General features: G+C 34.7%; 1 protein-coding gene across 1 annotated transcript in view; it reads right to left on the reverse strand.

Annotated features, from left to right (window-relative positions):
• Positions 1 to 19,040, reverse strand: part of Pi3K92E (phosphatidylinositol 3-kinase 92E) — a 381,915-nt gene that overhangs the window by 257,351 nt on the left and 105,524 nt on the right. The window contains exons 4-5 of the mRNA XM_090402293.1: positions 13,201 to 13,436; positions 7,385 to 7,561 (exon numbers count right to left, since the gene is read on the reverse strand). Coding sequence (XP_090258419.1) covers positions 7,385 to 7,561; positions 13,201 to 13,436 — 413 coding nt within the window. The remainder of the gene's footprint in view (positions 1 to 7,384; positions 7,562 to 13,200; positions 13,437 to 19,040) is intronic.

The following is a 19,040-nucleotide window of genomic DNA, read 5'->3' on the forward strand; positions in this document are numbered from 1 at the left end:
TACAGTAAAAAGAGAATAATGCAGTTACAAAAGTTCATATTGTGTTTACAACAAGAAAAGCACTTAAACTGCAAGCAAGTGACAATATTGCTTCAACTGCAAGAGGATAACTCCATCTACAACTGTTAGAATTCAAAGAAATAAATTTAAATAATTATACAATTTTAAGAAACACGGGAATGAGAAGTCCCAAACTTTCAAGAAGAAAATAACTTTTGTGTAGGACTTGAGTTTAATTTTTATTGTGCTTATCTCTTTTCAACTGGATTGACAATGGCTAGGAAATGTAGCCAAAAATTCTACAAATATTAAATAATTTGTGAAAAAAATAATTTGAATGTGGTCAGAGTTTATGTTGTAATTTCCTGAAATAATTTAATAATCATGTGTTACCAATGTATAAGCTTATCAATGAGAAGAAGAGTTATTCCAAGAAGATAAATCTCATCTTGAAGAGAGAGAGAGAGATTTGGGTACTTACTCAAGGGTAAGAGCAGAAGAAAAGGGTTTTTTTTTTGTTATGGGAAATACTGTACAGATGTGTTTTATTAGCAATGAAATCGACAAAGTTGTCCAAATCTCATTGATGAATGTTTTGAATATTAGAATTTAAGGTAGTAGAGGTTTAAAGTTCTACAGTTGTGGTGATATTTGCTTTGCAAGGTTTGTCAAACAAAAAGAAGTACGGTATTAACAAAACTGTGAACTGGATTAGATCATTGATATATAGAAGGAAGAGGATGGACAAAAGAACAGAGCCTTGTGGGACCTCAGCATTAATTGTATAGTTAGAAGATAAGACATTCACCATTTCAAAAATGTGCATTCAGTCAGAAAGCTGGCTATCAATTGAAGAAGTCAGGGGAAGACTAAATGACAGAAATTTACTTAATAGACCTTTATACCAAACTCTGTCAAAATCCTTGGAGATATAAAGAGCAACCACCAGAGATTCACCCAACCTTTCTATGGGGTTTGTCCAGAGATGGGTGACATAGGTTAGTAAATCCTCTGTTGTTCTTCATTCTGAATGAAGAACCTACAGAACAAGTAAAATCTTTCAACTATTTCGGCACAGTTTTTACTTCAAATGGTAAAATACATATGAAAATAAACAAAGGAATAAGAAAAACAAGTATGGTTGGGAGTCAGCTGAATACATATATGGAATAAGAAATTAGACAAAAGCATCAAAGACAGTGTAGTATACAAAGACAGTTTTCAAACTAATTTTAACTTATGGATCTGAGAGCTAGGTTAGAAATAATGCAGAATGATCAAAGACTGGAGACCAGAGGTATGAGTGCTGAGAAAAAATAGGGGAGTGAATAGATAGCATCAATGCCAGAAGCTATTAGGAAGAAACCTGACAAATTCTAGTATTTAGTAATGCATGAGCAGAGCTAATCTCAGATGGCATGGTCACTTAAACAGAAGTGGAGAGGAAAGGTTAGCAAAACAGATGTAAGGCTGGAAAAAAAAAAAAAAAAAAAACCCTAAGGAATTCACCAAGATGTAGGTGAATTGATATAGTTAGAAGTGTCTCAGAAGACTGAGATATAAGATCAACAATGTTTGAGTCTTGAAAGATAACACACTAACTTGGAAGATAATTGTCAATAAGTGATGATTATGATATTAATTTTCAATAGTAGACTTAAAATGGATAGAATTTCTATTTCTTATGTAAGAAAAGATATGGCCAGTAAGGGGAATAAGTGATTTTACTAATTGTTTTGCTAACAAGTAGTAGGGAGAATATCAATGGCATCCCCTAAAGGGTTGGAGACAATTATTACATTTATGGATTTTAGGCAAAAAAGCTACATATCCAAGGGAAAGTTTCGTTTTTGTTACTTAAAAAGTTGAAGTTATTTTTGTTACTTCAAGAGGCTTGGAGGATGTTGTTTTGAGCAGTCCTTTTATAGCTGCAGCATCACTATCATTATTATAGTGTCTTTCATAGTTGGTGTTATTAGAAAGTTATATAGTAAAGTCACGCAGTAAGAATAAAGGACTTGCAGACATAACTCCCAGATAGGAATTGCTCCAGCCCAAGCATGACCCTTGGGGTCATGCTTGGGCTGGAGCAATATCCTCCTTGCCCTCCAGATATTCAAACTTCTTTTAGGAATAATATGGCAGAATAAGCAGCAGCAGGGTTATTCACCAGTCAGTTAGGAAGCTTCCTGACACCTTACTATCACATTCAGTTCCATATTTGATCAATTTGCCAACCTATAGAACTGCTTTACTGTTGTACCCTCAAATAGAGGAAGTTTCATAGCTGCTCTTTCAATTTCTTCATATTACTATAAGATAAATTAAACATTAATGAAGTGGAGTGAGCTGGGTTTTATGATTGTTATTATTTTGACATAGAATTTCAGAATTCCCTCTCTTCAACATTCCTGTTTATGAAAAGACAAAAATTACATTAAGCAAGAGAGAAAATTTTGATGTGGCCACTTGTTAGTAAGATGAAGAAGGGCACACCCTTATAATATTAAGTGGATGATTATCAGGAAATCACAACAATCAATAAAAACAGTAGACTAATTATAAATATTCTATAAGGCTTAGCTATTAAGCCTAATAGAATGTAAGTATTCTATTAAGCATTATTCATAGAATGATGGGCAATGTTACATTGCATTCATAAAAAAATAATAAATAATAAAAAAAAAACTAGTTGATGATATGATGACTATTTTGACCTGTGAGTTCACTGCCATCTAAGATTTTGGAGTTCCTAGGGTCTAATGTTATTGGGGAAAGGTTGATATACTAGCTGACTAGTCAGATGGGTATCAGGTTCATAATAGTGGAAATAGTAATCAAACAAAGGCATGAATATGTATAAATTATCATAAATATACACCATATATATTTATGTAAATATATATCATAAATGTTAAAATAGTTTTTGAATTTATGGATATTTTTTTTTACATTCTCAGCAATGGGGGTCTCACAGTGGCCATGCAAAAAAACACCTGTTAATTTATAGCTTTCTTTGAGTAATGGTAACAAATGGCATACTTTTATTAGGTAATGAATTAGGAATTGTTAAGTATTATTTCTTGTTGACAGAAGAATGCACTAGCATCACCTTCTTCCCATGCAAAATATGATAAAATCTCTTCTGTACTGGTTGTGAATGCTCAATGACATTAACAAGAGATGCTGGACTTAGATGAAAACCCAACAATATCAATGATGATGATCAATGTCAACTGACAGGAGGTTGTCACTGATATCATTTCAGTGGCTATCATTTCTCACAGAAGTAGGTCTGCATCAGACCATACATAAAAAAAATAAATTAATGGGATAGATATTTCTGGATCAGCACATTGTCCTCCTGTATGTCTGGGAGAGGAAAAATTGCTTTGGGACTCGGGACCTTCATCCTTTATTTTTGAAAGAACTGAGGTGAAGGCAATGGGATGATAGTTTGATGGCTGGATAATATATGTTGGTTAATTCTGATGGTTCAAGTACAATTCAAGGAAAGAATAAGAATCAGCAATATAATAAATTTAGTTTAATCCTTTATCCAAGTGTAAGCAAACAAAGTTTGCACCTGAAAATATCTACAGGACTGAGGTAAGGTGGTGCAACACCAGGCAACTCCGAGCAAAGGTGGACCAAGCTCTCATCACTCCTTGTCTCAGTATCTCCCATAATACAAAGCACATCTCCTTGCAAACATGTATACTGCTATGCATTAAGGGAAGAGCCACTACCCAGACCGGTTTCCCTTTGTTTAAGTGCGGAGATACCATTCCAAAAACTCGTAAAATCCCACGGATCACCCAATAATGAGCGACCCACAGGATCAGAAAGTCAGAAACAATCATTTGCTCATCTGGAAGGGTAACAGCAACAGCTGTGCCTCAGTTAACTTCACATGCTACAGCATTGCCATTCATTACCCCACCATGCAGGCCCTGGGTGACAGCAACAGCCAAACCTCAGTCAAAACTTCATGGGTTACACAGCAGTGCCATTCATCACCCAAGCTTCCAACCGGTTTGAACCTTTATTGAGGTCTCATCGGTGGGAGGCAGACACAAACGTGGAGATACTAAGGCAGAAGTAATAGGAGAGGTCATATTAACCTATATGAGTTGCAAACAGGTGTACGACCTTATTATTGAATTACTCTGGATTTTACTGAGACAAGGAGTGATGAGAGCTTGGTCCATCTTTGCTCGGAGTTCCCTGGTGTTGCACCCCCTTACCTCAGTCCTTAAGATATTTTCAGGCAAACTTTGTTTGCTTACACTTGGATAAAGGATTAAACTAAAGTTATTATAGTCTAACCAAGTGCAAAATAAACTTCCAACATCTTTCTCTAAATCCAGAGTAATTCAGTAATAAGGTGATACACCTGTTGGCAACTCGTATAAGTAAATATGACCTCTCCTATTACGTCTGCCTTAGCATCTCCACGTTTGGGTCTGCCTCCCACTGACGAGACCTCAATAAAGGTCGAAACTGGTCTGGGTAGTGGCCCTTCCCTTAATGCATAGCAGTATACATGTCGATAAGGAGATGTGCTTTGCATTATGGGAGATGAGACAAGGAGTGATGAGAGCTTGGTCCACCTTTGCTCGGAGTTGGCTGGTGTTGCGCCACCTTACCTCAGTCCTGAATATATTTTCAGGTGAAAACTTTGTTTGCTTACATTTGGATAAAGGATTAAACTAAATTTATTATAGTCTAACCAAGTACAAAATAAACTTTCAAGAATCAGCAAATTGTTAATATACAAGCTATATGCAATTCTTCTGATACATTTCTGGCAAACAACCAGAAGGTAGGGAGTGAGTTGTTCTTGGTGTAGTAGAAATATATTTTCCTTCACCATATATGCAAGTTTTGGAGGAGAAGAGTGGTAGAGAAGGGCAGTTTTATCTATTAGTGATTATAATAGTACTATCTGAACGTGTGTGTGTGTGTGTGTGTGTGAGAGAGAGAGAGAGAGAGAGAGAGAGAGAGAGAATAATGGAAGACCAGTTGTGCCAAACAGGTATGGTAAGGTACCATAAAACACAACTGCTGTATCAGCTATGGTCAAGTTTTCTGCATTTGGCATATTGTTGGTGTTATTGGAACTGTTTTAAGTCATAATTTAAGCTGATTGTGAAGATGGACGTTTTGTCACAAGTAATTTGTGTATGCCAAATATGGAATGAAGATATTCATTCCAGCAAGAATTCTTTCAGTCATTTGTCAGAGCAAGTATCAGGTTCATAAGAGTGGAAAATGTAAATGGAGTCATTATCAGTGTAAGCAGTATCAACTGAAAAGAAACAGAACTAGCCAAAGAATTAGAGAGGTATCATATCCACCAACTGGTTGTTAAGGAGTTAGAGATGATAAAGGTGACATGAAAACAGGAGAAAAAGATATCCTTGAAGTATGGAGTAATTACTTTGAAAAACTGCTAAATGAAACAAGCAGTGATGACAGCACAGTGCTAAAAAACACTGACCAGGCATGCAGTCAGGAATACATATCCATACTTGAAGTAGAAAAAGCCATAAAGGCTTGAAATGTGGAAAGGCAGCAGGAGTAGATGATATTCGACCAGAAATGCTGAAGTATGGTGGTATAAGAGTCTTACAGTGGCTCCACTGCATAGTTCAGAAGGCCTGGACAGAGGGACGAATTCCCGATGATTGGAGTAGAGCTCTCATGGTACCCATATATAAAAAGGGAAATAAAACTGCATGTGAGAATTACAGAGGTATTTCCCTATTGAGTGTTCCTGGCAAGATCTATGCAAGTATACTTGAGAAACGGTTGAGAAGAATTGTGGAAGAAAAGCTTGGTGAAGAATAAGCTGGATTCAGGCCAAATGGAGGCTGTCAGGATCAGATCTTCACTTTACGGCAAATAGTCGAGAAAGCATGGGAATATAACAGAGATCTGTATTTAAGTTGTCGATTTGGAAAAGGCATATGACAAGGTGACAAGAGAGAAGCTATTCAATACGCTGCAGTTATATGGTGTCAATGGGGCATTATATCAAGCAATACTTAGTCTTTATTTGAGTTGTAAGTCAGCAGTTAGAATTGAAGGAAGTACAGGAAGATGGTTTAATGTTAAATCTGGTGTGAGACAAGAATGTACATTATCCCCTCTGTTATTCATTATCTATATGGATCACTTTATGAAGGAAAGTGGTATTAAACATGATATCAAAATTGGAGATGTTAATGTCAGCTCTTTGCTTTATGCGGATGATGTTATACTTCTAAATAAATCCGCTACAAGTCTGCAAGATTCTCTGACTAAATTGAATAGCTGTTGTAATAGATATGGTATGAAGGTCAGCAATAAAAAGACAAAGACAATGAAAATAGGCAGAATCATTGAAAATGTCAACTGTGTTGTGAATGGAGAACCTGTGGAAGAAGTAAAACATTTCAGCTATTTAGGCACGATTTTTACTGAAGATGGTAAATTAAATATAGAAATAGACAACAGAATCAGCAAAGCTGGTATGGTGGGAAGTCAATTGAATAAATTCATATGGAATAAGAGAGAAATTAGTCGGAACACTAAATTAGCTGTATACAAGACAGTGTTCAAACCAGTTTTAACTTATGGATCTGAGAGCTGGGTCAGAAGTAAAACACTTGACCAAAGACTAGAGACCACAGATATGAGAGTCCTGAGAAAGATTTTAGGCATGAACAGATGGCATCAATGGCAATATCATATTAAAAACGAGGATATTAGGAAAGAACTTGACATTGTCAGCATCCAGGAATGCGTTAGCAGAGCTAATCTCAGGTGGTATGGTCACTTAAACAGAATGGGCAAGGAAAGATTAGCAAAACAAGTGTTCTCTGCCAGGTTGGCAGCAAAACGACCCAGAGGAAGACCAAGATATAGGTGGATTGATACGGTACAAAGTGCCTTAGACGATAGAAATATAAGATCTGATAATGTTGGAGTCTTGACAAGTAACAGACTGATTTGGAGGAAAATTGTAGATAGGAAATTAATAATGATGTAAATTTTTCATGTAGTACTATCATATCCTGTACACCCCTTGAGGGTACATAGCAGGAATTTGATGATGATGATGATGATGATAATTATATATTTGTTTCTGGTTGTTTATGTTATAAAACATTATTATGAATCTATAGAATAAGGGTTCAAATTTTACTATGGTACAAGTATCGTGAATGTCTTGGGGTGGCAGATGAATGCTGTCATATTGAGAGTCCAACTACCTTCCATACTGGAGGCCTGAAATGGCTTGACATTCAATGTTTCGTCTCTAGAGTAGGATCCAAGAATATCTGGTCTTGACCCATTATATTATTATCTATTCCATGTAATTTTCAAAAATACTTACTGTATACTGACCAAAAAGATAGGAACCTAACAAATATTCTTCTCTACCACAAACTTTAAGTACGTAATTATCGATGCAGCTTTCATCTAAACCAGCTGAATATGCTTTTTTACTTAATATAATTTGAAGCAACTCTCCAGCTGTTGAAGTATAACCAACAGAAAATTTATAGCTGGCCTAAAAGTATAGAAGAAAAACAAAAATTAATGACAAAAATAAACAATAATGTGAGTTGATTACATATATAGTACAACAAAGTATATGCTACAGTATAAGTGCCAATCTAAGTCTCTGAGTTTACATACCTGGCAGTTTGAGTGCTTTTAATTAAACCACATAAAGTAAAATGACCATAACAGATAGAGCAGAGCTTATTTAACTTGAATGAAGCTGCCCTTATTTATAGATTTAATGTTCCATTATTAATGGAACACAAAAGTTGAACCACAGTTAGGTATAATGATGCCATAAAAAAAGAATTTCATACGTCTCACTAATTTCCCCAAAATTTGGTTGTACACAATTATAATCTGCATTTTGTTAATAAATAAAAAAATAAAAATAAATAAAAAACTGTATAAGTACTGATACCCACAATTTTACTTCTTAGCCTGCAAAGCCTACAATATTTACTAATTGGCCTGCCTTTCTAAGAAAAGTTCAATGACTCCTGATATTGCTCATTTAATAATTCCACTACATTCCTTACTGTGGTCACAATAGTGCTATAACTATCCACCAGTTTACCCTTCCATAATTTCTTCCCCTTGCTTGCCACATAGTAAAAGAATTCCATGGTTCCATTACATCACATTCAGTTTAGTATATGACCAAAACTAGTGTTCTGAATATATTTAATAATGCATTCAATTCAGTGGGTGCTAACAGGTAATAAGTAAAAGGTAAACAAGTGTGTATGGCTGTGTGCACACACACAATGATTCCTATATACCTTAAATATAAACATTGTGTCCTACATCTACTGGTAAATGGAAATTTTCATATATGATTACAACCAGTTTGTTAGCAAGATATGACAATGCAAAGCATGAGGAAAGAAAATAGACAAATAATGCAATTATGGATCACTAGTTTATTAGATATAAGAAGAACAGAATCTGGTCAGTTACAAATAATTTACAAAAGATGAGCAAATTGTTCACCATTCTAGTCAGTGCATAACTTCATTCTGTTGCTTAAAGAATTTCTGGTATGCTGAAGAATGTCAAACATGTTGTCATCTCAGCTACTTGAATGACATTTCACATGTACTTTGCAGATGGTTTCATAAGTAAAGCCAACAACGGTGAGTAAAGGAATCACGGAGGTCAAACACAATTTGTCCATTTCATGCAATTCATCAACCTGGGTCTCAATTGTCCAAATACCACTTGATATCAGGAATAGAATAGACAAGATATCCATTGTATAGTGGCCAAAATGTCTGCAGCATTGTGAATGGTATGTTATCCAGAAGTTGAACTGTTTTCCAGTAGAAACTATAAATAGACAGATTCTGATAATAGAAACAGTAGCTCATAAGGACTTAAAAAAGACAGGAATAACTCCCAATTATTCTTGCTCAAATCATTTACTGAAAACTGTAGTTTAAACATGATTTTCATCAGTATGTGTGCTATTTACAATTATTCCAAATCTCATTCCTAGATCTCTAGGTAGTAGATACTTTCATTCTCTGGTCATTGGGGATGTGAAGTGGCTACTGCCATGTTTTGTCTCTAGAGCAGAAACTCTGCTTTCTATCCCCTCATTTTTCTTTTTACATGTGATGAGGGTGGAGGCACTGCTTTGCATGCTCTCCATACTTCAATTGGAGGAGATGCTAGCTTCTATGAAGCTAGCATCTCCTCCAATTCAAGGTACACAGATTCCACAAGCTGTAGCTCAAACCTCTTAGTAACACTTCAGAAGACTTCCTGATCAAGTTGTGTCTGGAGGAAGTACAATTATAGCAGCTTGCATGGGAGCACTGTCAAGGCCATGCCTGAATCAGAAGTCCTTTGCCACTACTGCATATACCTACTCTAAGTTTTTCCTTTTTCCCAATACCCAATAACATGAAAGGGAGTATAAAAAATTATAGTGTTAAACAAGTTAAAAAAATCCCCCACAAAAACCAACAAATTCTTTTCAATTTCAATAATACAACAAAAAATATTTTAAAAAATAACAATAATATATAAAAGAATAAAAAAATATTTTAAAAAATAATAATATATTTAAAAAAAATCCCACAATACAACAAAACTCCAAATTAAAATATTTACACATAGACTTTACCAATATCCAGAGGCTTAATACCAGTATCAATGATGGATACCACCACTTATTGCTCTATACACCCAATCTGTTTTTCATCACAGAACTTCAAATAGCCCTCTATGACAGCTTACCCAAACTTACTATAGAATATCATGTATGATGCTTTCCAAAAAGAAGAGGATGTAGGAATATGTGCTTTTGTCAAGTTTGATATCCCATGCCAAAGGTTATCAGATCTCATGAAAGCAACGAAATAAGGTATAATCAACATGCCTCATTTTGTTGCTTTCGTTTGCTGCTCTTCTAATTCTGATGACTACACTAATCTTTTTGATTATCTTTCTCTGAAAGTTCCAAACCGTCTAATCAACCAGCCAGTGAGATAAACTTCTTGTAGATTTCAATGTCTAATTCTGAATGGGGCTCCCATTTTCTCTCTAGACTAAGCTGGAAGAGAAACCGAATTATCTGCTGTTACAAGTGATCTACTACAACTTGTTAATCTACCTACCTACTGGAATTCTAAATAATTTTTATCATTCTCCTAGACCTCTTCTTAACAAGCTCCCTCCAAATATACTACTGACATTAGTGCACCTCTTGGCAACTCTAACCATAACCTTGTATATGTTTCTGTTTTCCCAGACTGTCCTTCTTCTAGCCAATCTCAGCCTGGATCACACAGCACTACAATGGTGTAGATTAAGATGATCTTCAAGATTATGCCTCTTTTCCATTACTTTCACACTCTTGATTTAAGCACTTAATTAGCTGGAGTGACCTTCATTCCCTATTCCATTCAAAACTCCCAACCCATATCCAAGCCCTGGTTTTCCAACAAATATCTCAAAATAGTCTAAATTAAAGATGTAGCATACATTCAATGGCTAAAGGCTAAAGACTCCAGCCTCTCACATAGCTTAAATTACTGCTAGTAAAAAATTTTAAAATCCAAAAATATAAAGCAGACTTTATAAGAGCCAAATGCACTGTCTTCCTCCTGCTCAAAATGGCAGTTGTGCTTTCTGGTCCCTTGCCTATGTTTTCCACTTCTCTCACTCTCATTCTGATGGAACAATAGCAATTTCTCCTAAAGATAAGGTAGAAAACATCCATCTTATCCTCCAGCTCTTGTTTAGACAACTAAAGCAAATCTCTTTCTGCTAGTTCACAAATGAGGACGACTCATTTGTGAACTAGCAGAAATGCTCCTCTGCTCTTTCAATAGATGGACATCAAAAAAATACTCAATCACAATGATACTAATAAGTCCTCTGACCTAGATGGTATCCCTTCAGTTGTGCTAAGAGCTTGTACCCCCAGAACTAACACCCATCCCATGTCACCTTTACATGCTCTACTCATCTAACATTTAGCCAACAGAATGGAAGCAGCTTTTATCAAGCCTGTTCCAGAAAAAAAAATATGAGAGATAGCAACCATTAAACTATTGCCCCACTGCCCTCACCTTAATAAAGTGATGAGGTCATCAACAACCAGCTTCTTCACTAATCTGGAGACCATCAGTTAATTAGTGATCACCAATATGAATTCTGCCATTCTTGTTCTACAGTGGACCTTATCAACCTCACAACCTTTGGACACAGGCCATGGTACAATTTGAAAAAATCTCTTGATATTTAGAGAATATTGTGATATCAGGTCTGGCATCGTGGCCTTTCTTCCAGGCTGCCATCTTATGGTGTCCACCATACATTTTGAAAATGGATTGCCAGCTTCCTCTCTAGTTATTCACTGCTTGCTGTGGAGGATGGTTCCTTCTTGTCTAATTTTTCCATCAATACCAGAGTACCCCAAGGCTATATGTTTTCACTTACTCTTTCTCCGATACATCAACGATCTTTTCTCACTAACATCTAATCCCATTCGTAGTTTTGCTGATGAGAGCCATTTCTCTTTGTCATTCACAAAACTTTGTATTACTCAGTTAACTTCAAATCTTCTATGTAATGTATGTGTAATGGCTTTAATGATAGTAAAAGGCAGTTCTACCTTATTTCCCAGAAAAAAGACCTTAACTTCCATCACTTTTTGATAACATTCTTCTCACCAAACAAGATTAATTTTCTTTTTTTGGCTGACTTTCACACTTAGACTATCCTGGTATAAACACATCACATCACATCATAGCCTCTTTGAGGTCCAAAAGGTTAATATTCTTTTTTGTTCTAAACAATATTTCTCTTTCACTTAGCTGCTAACACATTATAAATCCCAAATCTATTCAACCTTAGAATAATGTTCTCACATCTGAAATGGTGCCCAAAATCTTCCTCAATGACTGGCTGTATCCAGAGAGCTATTTGCTAAATAGATGACCCCCTCACTGGTATCCCAATTGCTTTCTTATAAATGTTTTGTATCGTTTTTTTCTATAGGTATTTCCATTAATGCCACTCTTCTCAGCTAGCCACTACCTTCCTCCACTTCTCCCTAATCATGTACAAACAAGCAGCTGTGGTCAACACCCATATACTATTTAGCTCCAAACCCACTGAATGAACTAATCTGGTATGGATGCTTGGAAACTGAGTATCATTTGTGTTGCATTTAGCAGATAAAACACATATTTAGAAATAATAAATACTAATTAAACTTATTTAGCTAATAAATTATAACACCAATATTTTGCTTTGCCTATCAAAGCATCTTCATGGACAAAAAGAAATACACCAAGCACATGCACAGGCACACTAGCAGGAAGGGAAACACAGACTGAATGAGAGAATCCTTTCACTTTGAAATTATTCAATCCTAACTGGCACCCACTGTGAGTGTGGTGATGGAATCTTGCTGAAGGTCTCACGACGATGGGCTCTCAGATTTTTGGCAGGAAGAAGCAGCTGAATATGTAAAGATTTGGCAAACGTTGTAATGTTGTGGCAGATTCTAGAAACGGTCTCTCTGATTTATATCTGCTTCTATAAAAGGGAAGTTTTGTTCCATTGAATCTAAAGATCCATATCCATGGCATGGTCTGCTACTCTAGAACAGCTATAGTGCAGGTAAATGACAAAGTTTCTGTGTTCCTCCAAATGTCTGGAAGAACACAGATGTCTATATTTCTCCAGATGGTTTCCTTTTATTGTATTTTATGTATTTCTGTAATTTAAATCAAAAATTTTATTACATACTTCTAACCTTAGAACTTTACCTAACAATTCAATAAAAAACTTTTTCATTTGGCAATAATTTCATTCAACATAGGGAGTTAAAGAATGCATGTCAGATTAGATCTATATACCAATAATTGTGTAAAAATTGTATAAAACAATTGTTTCTGTGTAAAAAGAAACTTTTTAAGAATTAGCATTAATCTAAGAGCATGAAGATTTTCTCATATCACTGAGATGAAGGCAATACATAATTCCCTCCAATGGCTACAACTTTTGGTTGAGAACTACTGTTCTAACATAATATCATAACATCAGTGGGAATTTTTAGCATATATATTATGAAAATAAATAAACTAAATTTTAATCATAACTACTCTGCAAAACAGCATATTGCACCTCTGATTTGGTGTTCTCCAATCTCACTAGTACAACAAGTTTTCCATCATTCAACCTGTTCAAAAGAAACTGGGGTAATTCCTTGCTATCATCAACTCTAACAGGATACTGATATAGTACTTTCTCTCGCCACGACATCTTTTCTCGCTCACAAGCTATTTCTTCACAAAAGATACGCATTTTCCATCTGAAGTCATTTACTTCTGGATTTTTTAAGGAATCAAACTCATGGAGACCTATATATAAGAAGAAATAATTACAAGGACAATACAAAAATCAAGGAAACAAATGGTATATAATCTGAAAATAGAAACTGTATGTGGGGGAAATTCCACACAAATAACTGCTATCAATCTTAACAGATCACTGAAAATTAATGAAAATCACTTAGAATTAAAACAAGTAATTTAAATTTGCACACACACATTAAACCCAAAAATGCCATGATAAGAAAATTTCAAGCTTTCAAATTTTTCTTAGTCTTTTCACAAGTATCTTACCATGAATGCTCAGTAGCAAAATTTCTCTGTAATACACATTCAGTTGTATTTTCCTTTTTATAGATGGATACTATGAGAATGCTACTCCAAAAATCCAGAATTCAAACCCTTTGAGCTGAATTATGCAACATAGCCACTGTAAATACTTCAGAATTTCTGGTTAAACATCATCTAATACAGCTGCCTTTCCAAATTTTAAGTTTTCTGATATACCACCTCTACTCCTGATTGCATTCCTCTTTCTACCATAGTTCTGTCACTGCTAGTTTCCTTTAACAGTCTTTCAAATAATTATTACACATTATCCTTAAAAAATTGGATTGTTTTAAATCTGCATTAGTCCTCCCTCTAAGGGTATTATGACCTGGAGAAATTTTAAAAGATGTAACCGAGTTGGTAGTGACAGTTATCACTGAACAGATGAAGAACATTAACATCAAACCTGCAAGAATATTTTCCTCCAGAAGAAAATATTTCCATATTTCTTCTGAAGGGAAAATATGGAGTCTAGTTCAAGGCTTACATAGCGAATGGCTGGTGTATTTAACTTAATGCTCCTGTAAAATCAGTGATGTGTATTGTTTTATTTTCTTAGAAGAATCAGGTTTTATAGTAATATTACTGTAGATTTTCGTGAATTTATAGTATCTGATGTATTTCCTGATGTTGCATTGGAATATTAAAGTAATACTATAAAATGGCATCAGAATTTCACAAAAACAATAAAGCAGTAACAAAGAGGAATGCTAGTGAAATTGTTAACAAAGTGGCTTGCCCTAACAAACATAGTCATGCCTATTTGGAGAGTATCGAGGATATCAATTATGAACTAACTTTGGAAATATCTGGACTAAAGCAGATTGTTAGATGAACAATGAGAGAACTGCAAAAATGCTGAAAAGCAATTAGACAGGCATTGGAAGAACATGAATGGTAGGCAGCAAAAAGAGAAGAAAGAGGGGAGAAAAAAAAGAAATTAATCAAGTATGACACTGCATAATGATAATAATCAGTTGGGTAAAAGAAGGATATTGATATGGCATGTTAATATTAATATGGCAATTGATGACTATATTACTACTTCAAGTTTTCCGAATGCTAAAATAAAAAATTTAATGAATGTAATTGAAGAGTAAAAAAGAAGAGATGGTAGTTCTTGTAGGAACAAATGATTTATCTGGTGATAAATACAGCATGAGAGAGGTGCTGTGAAAGGACTACTGGAAGAAGCAAGAATGAAGAGTGAGAAAGTGAAAATAGTTATTATATTACCTAGATATGATAACAGAGTTAAGAAGGGCCACAATAGCAAATGATTTGATGTGTAAACCATGCGTAACCCATTCACGGTACTAACGTACTATAGGTTGATCTACCAAACTCTTGTGTATGAGCTCAACATTAAATTTAAAAAAATTTTTTTTTTAAATGTAGAAAGAATGGTTGCAAGTTTTGGCATTGTGTGAAGTGAGTCTGAAGGAAGCCTTTTGAATGTGTTGAGTATCAGAAGTCTGAAGAAATTATTTACTACTATAAGACCTAACACACAGAGTCAGGGAAACTAGATTGTGAAGAGAGTCATGGTGAGAATCTGTGTGTAAGAGTGACTGATCTATGCAACTATATTGAGGATACAAATATGATCAATAATAGCGGTGATTATGATGAAAAGATGATTGTGTGCTCATCAGCTTCAGCTTTATTAAATATGTGTAAGGATGTCTGTCTAAGTGAAGCATTAATTATGATCAGAAATTTGAAAGTTGTTTAACTAGGTCATGCAGGCTACTGAGAAGAGAATACAAAAAAGCATGGAGGTAACTTATTATGTCTGTACAAATGCCATTAGTATAAGGAACAAAGTTTGCTGCTTGGTGAATATGTTGTGGGCTCAAATTATTAGCATTAGAAATTCCTAGCTCTTGAGGCAGATGTACTAACTGGTATTGAGTGTAAAGGATACAGTATTTCTAGGAAGGATAGACATGATAGGTGTGATGCTATGACCTGAGTCCAGTTAGGGTAGAAAGCTTTGATTGCAATACTAGTAAAAGTTTCCTTTTGGCAGTGAATTTGAAGTCATCTGGCATGAGATGGAGTCTAACAAGAACAAATACATGGTGGGGTGTTACCACAGATTTAGTGGATCAACTGCTAGTGACAATGGAATCCATTGACAAATAAATCTAATGGGTACTAAGTGATTATTCATTGTGGTTGACTTTAATTATCCAAACACTAATTTTTTTTAAATATACACTCAGGTCTCTTTTTATGCGGATTTGAAGTTATGCGGTTCACATCCACAAATACGAGACCTTTTGACACTTCTGCACATGTCAACAGAAGGAGAATCCATTCTGATAATAGGGTAATCCAGCGTTTCCCAAACTTTTCCTACAACGGAAACACTTCACAAATCCTGAAATTTTCATGGAGCATTGGTTATTTTGTAATGTATTCATTAATAATTAATTGTTAATTAATTATTAATGAATTTGGCTGATTTTTTATTATTAATTAATAATCAATCATTAATTATTAATTAATAAATAATAATTAATCATTAATCATTGATTAATAATTAATAATTAATCGTTAATTAATAATTAATAATTAATTAAATTTGGCCAAATAGAGAAAAAAAAAGCACCAAAGAAAAGCAATTTCTTTGGAAATGAAAATTGCAATTTTAAATCACTTAACAAAAGGAGAGGGATCTATACGGTGATTGGTAAACATTTTAATTTAGGCAAATCTACTATAAGAGCAATTAAAAAGAATGAAGTCGCAATAAGAAAATCTGTCATTTCTGGCACAAAACTAAGTGCCAAATTATCATCGTACTCAAGAGATGCTTTATTAGAAAACACGGAATGAGCGCTCGTAATTTGGATTGAAGAATTAACTCAAAGAAGAATTCCTATGAGTGGTTATTTAATTAAACAAAAAGCTCTTTGGATTTTCATGAACAGATGAAGCAATTAGAGCCGTCTAATATCGCTTCCCAGGCTGATAAAGAATTTTGGGCTAGCAAAGAATGGTAAACCGGGGTTTTAAAAAGGAATGCACTTCATAACATGAAGATTACAGGCGAGATTGCAGCAGCAGATGAAGCAGCCAAAAATTTTCAAGAGAAGTTAGCCAAAATTATTGAAGATGGTGGATATTGTCCCAATCAAGTGTTTTTAATGCTGACGAAACAGGATTGTTTTGGAAGAAAATGCCTAGTCGAACTTACATTGCAAAGGCTGAGGAAAAAGCAATTGGGTTTAAAGAAGCAAAGATCGAGTAACGTTGTTACTTTGTAGCAATGCATCAGGAGATCGAATGTTGAAACCCCTCCTAGTAAATTGATTTCTAAGACCACGTGCTCTAAAAGTCAAAGATCTAAAACAGCTGCCTGTACATTGGATGGCTAATACAAAGGCCTGGGTAACAACTGCTGTATTTACTGAATGGTTCAATAATTGCTTTGTACTAGAAGTGGAAAAACATACATGAAGCAAAACGTTCTTGATTTTAAAGTTTTATTAATTGTTGACAATGCACCAAGTCATCCGCATTTAGAACATCCAAATGTGCAGATCAAGATCAAGGCATAATTGCTACTTTTAAAAAATATTACGTTAAGCACACTTTTCAATTTATATTGGATAAACTAGAAAATGAATCATTAACAGTAACTGACGTTTGGAAAAAATTTTCTATTTTGGACTGTTTAAATCATGTTGCATCTGCTATCGCTGAAATAAGACCACAAATTTTAAATGCTTGCTGGAAAGCAGCTTGGCCTGGATATATTGCAAACAGTGTAACCATGCAAACATCTACATTATCAGATGAAATCATTACATTGGCACATGAAATTGGTGAAGATGGTTTTGATACATTTAGCCAGAACGATGTAGACTAATTGCTTGTGAATAATGCCTTAAGTGACGATGATATTATTGGATATCGATTAAATTTAGATATCATCGAAGATCCAGAAAACGATAGTGAAGCGGAAGAAAAACCTGTTCCTCTCACTGCAAATTGAGAGGCAATAAATTGGAAAATCATTTTCTTGTTAATGACACAAATTCTGAACAAGCCTTTAAATTCCAACATGAGCTGAAGAACTGTATGTCTGGATATCGCAAGCTGTATAAAAAATTAGTGAAATCATCATCGCAAAGTTTAATCACTGGTTACATTGTCAGAAGAAAAAAATCAGCACAGAACGAGGGTGAAGCTAATTCTCTTTGTGAAGAACCATTGCCTTTACCACACAGATCTGATGCGTTGACTATCTCTTCTGGTGATGAAAGTGATTTTGCACCAGTTCGCAAACGTTGCCGAATATTGTATAATTGGTCATCAGAATTATCATCGCTTGATAATTCTGATGACAAAATGTTAAAAAAAAAAAAAATTTTACTTTTCAATAAAATTAAATGAATAAGGCTTTAAAACCACCTTAGGCATTTTTATTTTCCTGAATTTTCATAAACTTTTTTAATGCGATTTTAGGTTCATTTTAATTCATTGCTTCAGTTTTAGAAAATTATGGAATGTATCCCTGATTTTTCAACATAAGTTTAGACCTTTTTTGTGAATTTTTTATATGTAGTTTTCTGTGGAACGTATCTGCCGCATAAAAAGAGACCTGACTGTATATTGATCCCATAACATGAGAGGTAAAGGAACCTACAATCACATCAGTGCTCTGTGGGGGCGCAGATGAGGACTTAAATAGAAATTAATTGATGGTTTTTTTTTTTTTTTGAAGAGCTGCAAGTTATAATTGTTTGGGAATACTTCATGAGGAAAGCTGTTTCAAGAAGATAGAGGTGAACAGAATAAAAGAAGAAGAGAAAAAATGGGTTCAGTGTTTTTGCAGTTGAACAGTAAAGGAATGCTGGGTAGCTGCTGCTCTTGTATTAACAGAAAGTGAAGGAATGATAGTTGCCAATTCACTGGAGCAGTGACCACGGAAGTCTGTAGAATAAGTGCTGAAACACTGCATCTGTGAGATAGAATGAACCTGTAAGTGAATGTAAGAGAAATCTGTAGGTTAATCTGTAAGAGAAGGATCATCAAAGAGACTAATTACCTGCCTCTGGACAGCATCAAAGATTTTAAGGAAAGTTTTAAATGCACCACTCCCAAACATGTTAATCGTATTCGAAGCATGGACAGATTTGGGATTTGTATATGGTTAGGAGTAAATAGCCTTTTGAATAAAAGAGAATACCTAGTTTCTTGGATGCTGAGGAAACTATTGATGTGATGAGTTTATGCCAAGAAGACTAGAGGTAAATGTTAGTGTGAGCAGAGAGATCTGATCTTGTTTTG

Source organism: Typopeltis vanoorti, chromosome 2 (genome assembly GCF_054136105.1).
Source record: "Typopeltis vanoorti isolate ZY-2024b chromosome 2, IOZ_Tvanoo_1.0, whole genome shotgun sequence".
Lineage (NCBI taxonomy): Eukaryota > Metazoa > Arthropoda > Arachnida > Uropygi > Thelyphonidae > Typopeltis > Typopeltis vanoorti.